General features: G+C 41.2%; 1 protein-coding gene across 5 annotated transcripts in view; it reads right to left on the reverse strand.

Moving 5' to 3' along the window:
* nisch (nischarin) overlaps positions 1-8,813 on the reverse strand; it is a 70,575-nt gene extending 61,762 nt beyond the window's left edge. For 2 of the 5 annotated variants that reach the window (XM_043707876.1, XM_043707877.1), the window contains exons 1-2: positions 8,591-8,812; positions 2,297-2,380 (exon numbers count right to left, since the gene is read on the reverse strand). In XM_043707876.1, coding sequence (XP_043563811.1) covers positions 2,297-2,380; positions 8,591-8,674 — 168 coding nt within the window. In that variant the 5' untranslated portion in view covers positions 8,675-8,812. Of the gene's footprint in view, positions 1-2,296; positions 2,381-8,590 lie in introns of all 5 variants that reach the window. The other 3 variants (XM_043707879.1, XM_043707878.1, XM_043707875.1) reach the window with 2 other exon arrangements.
* Between the last annotated feature and the right edge of the window lie 869 nt (positions 8,814-9,682).

Genomic DNA, 9,682 nt, shown 5'->3' on the forward strand with positions numbered 1-9,682 from the left:
TATGACGACATTAATTTTTAATTCCATTTGCTCAATTGATTTAGAATCGTATCTAACTTGAGCACAGAGCTGTTATAGAATCATAGAGATGTGCAGCATGGAAACAGACCCTTTAGTCCAACCCATCCATGCCAACCAGATATCCCAACCCAATCTAGTCCCACCTGCCAGCATCCGGCTCATATCCCTCCAAACCCTTCCTATTCATATACCCATCCAAATGCCTCTTAAATGTTGCAATTGTACCAGCCTCCTCCACATCCTCTGGCAGCTCATTCCATACACGTAGCACTCTGTGTGAAAACATTGCCCATTGGTCTCTTTTATATCTTTCCCCTCTCACCCTAAACCTATGCCCTCTAGTTCTGGACTCCCCCACCCCAGCGATAAGACTTTGCCTATTTACCCTATCCATGCCCCTCATAATTTTGTAAACCTCTAAGGTCACCCCTGAGCCTCTGACCCGCCAGGGAAAACAGCCCCAGACTGTTCAGCCTCTCCCTATAGCTCAAATTCTCCAACCCTGGCAACATCCTTGTAAATCTTTTCTGAACCTTTTCAAGTTTCACAACATCTTTCTGATAGGAAGGAGACCAGAATTGCACGCAATATTCCAACAGTGGCCTAACCAATGTCCTGTACAGCCGCAACATGACCTCCCAACTCCTGTACTCAATACTCTGACAAATAAAGGAAAGCATGTCAAACGCCTTCTTCACTATCCTATCTACCTGCGACTCCACTTTCAAGGAGCTATGAACCTGCACTCCAAGGTTTCTTTGCTCAGCAACACTTCCTAGGACCTTACCATGAAGTGCATGAGTCCTGCTAAGATTTGTTTTCCCAAAATGCAGCACCTCGCATTTACCTGAATTAAACTCCATCTGCCACTTCTCATCCCATTGGCCCATCTGGTCCAGATCCTGTTGTAATCTGAGGTAACCCTCTTCGCTGTCCACTACACCTCCAATTTCGGTGTCATCTTCAAACTTACTACTAACTGTACCTCTTATGCTTGCGTCCAAATCATTTATGTAAATAACAAAAGGTAGAGGACCCAGCACCAATCCTTGTGGCACTCCACTGGTCACAAGCCTCCAATCTGAAAAACCACCCTCCACCACCACCCTCTGTCTTCTACCTTTGAGCCAGTTCTGTATCCAAATGGCTAGTCCTCCCTGTATTCCGTGAGATCTAACCTGGCTAATCAGTCTCCCATGGGGAACCTTGTCGAATGCCTTACTGAAGTCCATATAGATCACATCTACCGCTCTGCCCTCATCAATCCTCTTTGTTACTTCCTCAAAAAAACTCAAATCAAGTTTGTGAGACATGATTTCCCGCACACAAAGCCATGTTGACTATCCCTAATCAGCTTTGCCTTTCCAAATACATGTACATCCTATCCCTCAGGATTCCCTCCAACAACTTGCCCACCACTGACGGCAGGCTCACTGGTTCCCTGTTAAACATAACCTAACTTCAGCTGAGAATACTATTGCTTGCTGAGAGACTCAAGACACACGGAACATAGCTTAAATGATCCAAAATGTGCATTCACTATAATTAGTACAATTAGCCAACATGAAACAGCAATGCCAGCCACTTTAGGAAAGTGTGGTGCAGACAAAAATGGCATATACCAAGAAAAACACATTATAGATTTTATAAATATAATTTTAACATTAAATTATGCATTCAAAATCAAACTTGACTCAGGTTAATCATGATGCCTATTTCAAACAAACTAATAAATACTGTAGTAGCAGTATACACTCTAGCATAAAATTATAAGCCCATAACAAGTAAAAGAACACCACAGCACATCACCGCAAATATGTTTGAGGGAGACACAAAACCCTTGCCCTAATGAGGTTTAAAAAGGAGCCCCAACATATCCACATTATCAGACCTGTGTACTTAATTGAACATTATTTTTGATAACTAGGGAGAGCACTTTGTGAAGTAATACTCTTGATTTCTTAAATAACTGATATTATTAGTTTGCCAAAGAGAGTAAACAAGGATTCAATATTCACTGGTTCAGAAATTCAGGGGCTTCTGCTAGCTTCCTCAACCACTGGAGCAAGCACTGAAATCCGGTTGACAAGTTTTGCGTCAATTTGAAGTGCACTCCTGCAGAAAACTCACATAATAGTTGTGTTGTTGCATACCAGATTTCCCAGCATAACCTGCTTCACAGAAAGTTTACCAGAAGATGCCACGCAACTTGCAGTTAATAACTAACAGGAATAGTGACAAAACAATAAGTGTTTTACAGTAATAAAAAACTTGCCTTTTCATGAAGCTCATGAAAATCATTGTAGCGGTGTTTAACTGTCCATTGATGATTCCCAACTTTCACTTCTATGATATATACCTAAGAAAATTATAGGTTTTCATTAGTAGCTGTTACTAATTCGCAGAACTGAATTAAATAATTAGGGAAGGAAGAGTTACACATTTGATGCTTTTCCAACAGCAATCAGGTCATGGAAAATCCTCAGTACATCAAACAAGTACCTTTAAAATATTAATATTCTTTCAGTGCAGTAGGATAGTGAAAAGTCCTTCTGATACCAAAAACCCTGTAACTTATAACCAAATTAACCACAATAAACGTCTAAGCAATCATACAGCAGCCATCCATTAGATCAAGTGTTCATTACTTCCAATGCTAATACAATGCAGTTTGCAGCAAGGTACACTGCAACAACTTGCCAAGAGTTCTTCTTCAATGGCACCTTTAAAACCCACGGCTACTACCACCCACAAAACAATGATGAGTAAGGCAATGGGAACATCAGAATTTCCAAGATGCATCTTACCTAGCTTGGAAATACACTGTGGAGAGAAATCAGTGTTAACGTTTCGGGTTGAGTGACCTAAAAGTTAACTCTGATTTCTCTCCACAGATGCTGTCAGACCTGCTGAGCTTTTCCAGCAATCTCTATTTTTGTTTCTGATTTTCAGCATCTCAATTCTTTCAACTTTTATTTGGAAATATACTGTGTCAAAATCCAGAAATTCCTGACCCGGCAGCATCAAGATGCTACGTTCAACACACAGACTGCAGCAGTTCAAGTTGACAGATTACTGCCTTCTTCCCAAAGGTAATTGGGGTTAGACAATAAATTCTGGCACTGCTAGTAATATCACATCCCATGATTTTTAAAAAATATTAAAGCATTCATGATTTGTGAATATCCAGATTTCAAGCATTCCATCGATGCTACCTGATGAAACAGAGGAAGATTATTTCTCACAAAATTCCTACTATTCCAGCTGAACATTAATGACCTAATTGCTTTTCCATCATGATCAATATACACATATTTAATTGAATACCATTCCAAGACACTATATGAAAAGGTACAAAATTTGATTGCGAGGGGGAGGGTGACAGGTGACTTTTCTTACCATCTTCTATTGTAGTGCAACACACAGGAAATATCAAAATTATTAAAGATGAAACAATGCAAGAAAAATGTTTATGCAGTTTTGGATCTATAGACAAAACTTTTAAAGAATAAAATGAACATTAATAAATTAAGTGTTAAATTAAACCCATAAACAACAATCCAATCACATTTTCTCCATCAATTCAGTGCAGACTCTGTTCAACAAGTGATTTACTACTGGCTGTGTTCAAATATTTACCAAAGTTTGGGAGAAGATTTGTAGCTCGGATGCTCGTTGTTGTGGTTCTGTTCGCCGAGCTGGGAATTTGTGTTGCAGACGTTTCGTCCCCTGTCTAGGTGACATCCTCAGTACTTGGGAGCCTCCTGTGAAGCGCTTCTATGATGTTTCCTCTGGCATTTATAGTGATTTGTATCTGCCGCTTCTGGTTGTCAGTTCCAGCTGTCCGCTGCAGTGGCCGGTATATTGGGTCCATGTCGATGTGCTTGTTGATTGAATCAGTGGATGAGTGCCATGCCTCTAGGAATTCCCTGGCTGTTCTCGGTTTGGCTTGCCCGATAATAGTAGTGTTGTCCCAGTTGAACTCATGTTGCTTGTCATCTGTGTGTGTGGCTACTAAGGGTAGCTGGTCATGTCGTTTCGTGGCTAGTTGGTGTTCATGGATGCAGATCGTTAGCTGTCTTCCTGTTTGTCCTATGTAGTGTTTTGTGCATGGGATTTTTTGTTTTGCAGTCCTTGCATGGCACTTATCCACTGATTCAATCAACAAGCACCTCGACCTGGACCCACTATACCGGCCACTGCCACGGACAGCTGGAACTGACAACCGGAAGCAGCAGATCCAAATCACTATAAATGCCAGAGGAAATATCACAGAAGCACTTCACAGGAGGCTTCCAAGCACTGAAGATGTCACGTAGACAGGGGACGAAACGTCTGCAACACAAATTCCCAGCTCGGCCAACAGAACCACAACATATTTACCAAATCCAAAGTGGGGTATACTAGACTTGAAACATTAACTTTGTTCCATTTTTCACAATGCTGTCAGGTCTGAGTTTCTCCAGCACTTTACTTTTATTTCAAATATTTATTAACTGGTTTGTCAACATGCTTTTACCAGTGTACAGAAATCCTGATTCATCGTGTCTGAAACTTTGCCAGAGATCAACAGCAAAAACAAATCAGAATATGCACTGAAAGAACAGGCACCCGCACCTTCAGCAGTAACACCCAAAGCTAATATGCTTCTGGCCTGCAACAGAGCATGTCAAGCATTCTACTCCACACAGACCATCAGCAAACTTGGAAGCCAGCAAGCTGCCTTCACTGAGTGGGAAAGGGAACCCCGATAAGTGAATAATTTTACAGAGCTACCCATTACAATGGTTCAAAAATTAATTCAGAAACCAACATATTGCAAAGAGACTACCTTCCACTGATTTCACTCTGCAAAGTTCTTTCTAAGTACAGTGAGCAATTCAGAAAATCCATGTGGACATGTTGACTGTGACAACTTACAAAGGTGACAGATTCAACTCAGGACATTAACGTTAGGTGTCTACTGAACTTTTGTCAGAACTGAAAGCAGCTCGGAGAAAAAAAGTATATGTGTGCAAGCACATGTCTGAGAGGCAAACAAAAGAAATTGCTGATCCTAAACTGAATAGCTGAAATTCTGTTCCTGGCAGTACCCATACAAAACAGGACCTTAAGACATTGGGGGATGGGTTATGAACATGGAGGAGGAAGTTTATGTGCTGAACTTGTTGAGTCCTGAAGGCTGTAAGATCCTTAGGCAGAAGATGGTGTGTTGTTCCTCCTGCTTACGTTGAACTTTGTTGGAGGACTACAGCAAGCCTGAGATAAATACTGGAATGGGAACTCAATGGTGCAACGTGGCAGGCAACTGGAGACTCAGAGTCAATTTTACAAATAGAATGTAGGTGTTTCACAAAGCCATCACCCAGCCTACATTTCGTGTCATGTACGGAGACACTGTGAACAAGAAATCCTGAAGACTAAATTGAATGAAGCGCAGGTAATTCACTGCTTATCTGGAAGGTGTTTCTGGGGTCATGGAAAGGAGGCAGTAAGTGGACAAATTCTGTATCTTCTGTGATTGTATGGGAAGGTGCCATGAATGTGAGGTTGTGTCGGCAGTCGAAGAGGAGGGATGGACAAGGTGTCCCAGAGAAAATGGTCCCTTTTGAATGCTGACAAGGGAGGGGATGGAGATGCATGTCTAGTGGTGGCATTCCACTGGGTGTGTTGGAAATGGTGGCTTATGCTTTGGAGGGAGGAGGCTGGTCGCATAGAAAATAAGGACTGGGGTCCCTGCCATTGTTGTAGAAGGGAAGGGGGAGGACAGAAGAGCAGGAAATGGGATGGACGTAACCAAATCTAACTCTCAACTAAAGCACATTTCAAAGTCAATATTACAGTTTGAACATTCAGGTATTGATTACTGAATATTTAAGCAACAAGGCAGGATTTGCCAAGAGTGAGCTCCACAATGTGCATTAATCTGCTATAAAATCAACATTCTGCACTACAAGGAACAGATGCAGAATGTTCAAAAGGGGTGACTTCTTTAACTCATATGAGCAATATATAGAACAACTTTACATATGCTAAGTCAAGTCTATTACAATTAAAATCTTCAGTACCATACTTTCCTTTCTAATAAGCATTAGAAAAACAAGCATGTTTTAATTCTTTCTTGTTACCCAACTTCAATGAATATTTTTCACACAAACCATAAGACAGACACACAAAAAATAAAAAAAAAGCCAGAAACTAAACTCCAAAACAGGACACTATAATCTTATGTTCCAAACCTCAAACTTCAGAAGCTACAAATAAAACTGAAAGAACTGTGGATGCTGTAAATCAGAAAACTAGAAATTGCTGGAAAAGCTCTGCGTGTCTAGCAGAATCTGTGGAGAGGAGTGAGAGTTAACCATTCAGGTTCAGTCACCCCTTCAAAGAAAGGGTCACTGGACTTCAAATGTTAACTCTGAGTTCTCTCAACAGATGTTGCCACATCTGCTGAGCTTTTCCAGCAATTTCTATTTTTGTTGTTCAAGCTTACTAGGATGTTGCAGAGGTTTGAGGGTTTGAACTATAAGAGGAGGCTGATTAGGTCGGGGCTTTTTCCCTGGAGTGATAGAGGCTGAGGGATGACCTTATAGAGGTTTATAAAATCATGAGGGGTATGGACTGGGTGAATAGCCAAGGTCTTTTCACCAAGGTAGGGTAGACCAAAACTAGAGGGCAGAGTTTTAAGGTAAGAGGAGAAAGATTTAAAAGATACCTAAGGGGCAACTTTTTCCACATAGACTGGTGCATGTATGGAATGAGCTGCTAGATGTGGTGGTGGAGGCTGGTAGGATTACAACATCTAAAAGGCATTTACATGGGTATATGAATATGAAGGGCTTATGGGCAAAATGCTGGCAAATGGGACAATTTAGGATATCTAGTCAGCATGGATGAATTGATCTGTAGGGTTCGTTTCAGTGCTGTACAACTCTAGATTCTACTATGAACACCTGAAAAACTGGAAATGCAGCAAGAAAAGTACATTTCTAATTTTAGTTGAATCAGGTTAAATAAGTTTTTAAACTTCAGATCTGACTGGATTCAGTAAATATTAGGGGGCTTTAAGTTAGTAACTTACAGCTGGGCTTCTACCTATCATCTGTTCATGCATATAATTTATAATTAAGTGAGCGCTTTTCAGTTTTGACCTTAGGAGATTTTAAAAGTCAATAATAGTGGTCTTGTACTTCTATTCCTCCATTATTCTTGCCAAATGCAGTTCCTTACCCACAGTTACGTCTCTTGCCTGTCTAATGTAGAATTGAATGACAACAATGCTTCTCACTAACTTTTCATTTGCTTTTGGCTCAAACAAGAATACATATGAGAATGATTTGATCAAACGAAAAAATACAGTCTGTCAGAAAGCAATGAGTCTTCCTCAAAAGTTCAAGATAAGTGAACATAGTCATGAATATCATCCAGTTATAAAAGCAGTATTGGTGCAGGCCCTACTGATCTCACCAGAACATTTATTAATTTCATTAGAATCTTTTCTCATGCCTATTTGTTCTGAAATTGGCTTCTTGCTTTATTGGGTTGACTGGAAACAATATACATTATAGCGCGTCTTAAGTGTAGGACCAGATTCTGTGCTTCATAAGAATAATTACACATCTGATATCAAGTTCAGAAAGAACATACAAAGACAGGTGACCAACAGCCTGGTGAAAGAGGCAAGATTCAATGAAAGTCATGAAGGAGGAAAGAGAGTGATGGATAAGTTTACAAAGTAAATTGTAGAAATTAAGTTCTTAGCAATTGAAGACACAGTCATCATTTGGAATGCTCACAAGCCTAGAATTGGAGGTACACAGATTTACTAGTGGATCATAAGGTTGGAGATTTTCGCATGTCACATGTGAACCTTGACAGAGTACCAACTATTCAAACACAACTAATGTTTCCCACACTCAAGCAGATAGTTTTCCATCTGGGAAAACATTAAATAATAATCAGAAACTTATGCAATCGCTTTCCAATCCTCTTATGAACCCAGCAGTACATGTGACAATCATAACACGAACACCACCCGAGTTGAGAGCATCCAACTACAGAGGTAACAATGAATCCAACTTTAAAGACGAGGGAAGAAACTGGACACCTCATAGGAAGGGTAAAAAGACGGATTCGGGAACTCCCCATACAATCTACTGTATACATCAAAAAGATACTAGTAAGTCTGAAGAGAAAAATTAATCTGATCCACTTGCTGGACAAGGAAGGCAATAGGAAAAGAGGTTGTAACCCGTTTCTACCGAGCTTCATACAAGTCGCGCTCATGAAAAGGAATGTAAAAATATATTAACATTTCCACGTATACGCGCCTAAATTCATCTTGGATCCAATAACAATAACCAATTGTGATATATTTTAGATTAAAATTGAAATACTGCCGCTGCCTAATGTCAGCAGACTGAGGGCAACTTGGTGACAAGCAGCAAGTGATAGAGAAGGTGATGCCTCTCCACCCAATTTAAAAACCGGTTCCTTCTCTTTGGGCCCCGCATCCTGCAGTTCAGCCGAGATCCAAGCCCCAGCTGCAGCCAAATATCATCCTTCTCACCGTGTAATTTTCCACGAGCTCCGACCCGATTATACGAATTTCTTTCCCTTCGACAAGCCCCTCTGCAAACCGTCCCGCCTCCATCGTGACCCTGGTAACGTAAACAAGGAGAAGAAATTAAATAAATATCCTCCCCCACTCCTCAGCCTTGGCTCCGCATAGCGGCCATTTTCACTCAGCTCCCGGCTACCAGCAGCAACAACAACAAACTGGACTGACATGCGCACAACACCAGCGGCGCGGGCCTGTCACGTGCTTCTTGCTCATCCTCCTGAGCGCGACCTGTCAATCAGTGATTAGCGCTGCATCTCGCAACTCATTTAGAGTGATAGAGATGTACAGCATGGAAACTGACCTTTTTGGTGCAACTCGTCCATGCCGATCAAATATCCTAAGATAATCTAGTGCCATTTGCCAGCATATAAAACAGCCCATATTCCCTCTAAAGGCGAAAGTGAGGGCTGCAGATGAGAGTGCAGAGTGTGGTGCTGGAAAAGGCAGGTCAGGCAGCATCCGAGGAAGGTGTCTTGGATGCTGCCTGACCTGTTGTGCTTTTCCTCTTCATATACCCATCCAGATGCCTTTTAAATGTTGTAATTGTACCAGCTTCCACCACTTCCTCTGGCAGCCCATTCCATAGCTGCACCACCCTCGATGTGAAAAAGTTGCCCTTTAGGTCCTTTTTATATCTTTCCCCTCTCACCCGAAACCTGTCTTCTAGTTCTGGATTCCGCCAACCCCAGGGAAAAGACTTTGTCTATTTATCTTATCCACACTCCTCATGATTTTACAAACCTCTATACACTTCAGGGAAAACAGCCCCAGCTTATTCAGCCTCTCCCTAAATCTTCTAACCCTGGCAACATCCTTGTAAATCTTTTATGAACTCTATCCTTCTTACAGGAATGAGACCAGAATTGCACACAATATTCCAAAAGTGGCCTAACCAATGTCCTGTATAGCTGCAACATGATCTCCCAACTCCTATAGTCAATGCTCTGACTAATAAAGGAAAGCATACCAAATGCTTCTTCACTATCCTATCCATCTGCGACTCTACTTTCAAGGAACTATGAACCTGCACTCCAAGGT

This window comes from Chiloscyllium plagiosum, chromosome 18 (genome assembly GCF_004010195.1).
Source record: "Chiloscyllium plagiosum isolate BGI_BamShark_2017 chromosome 18, ASM401019v2, whole genome shotgun sequence".
NCBI classification, from domain to species: Eukaryota; Metazoa; Chordata; class Chondrichthyes; order Orectolobiformes; family Hemiscylliidae; genus Chiloscyllium; species Chiloscyllium plagiosum.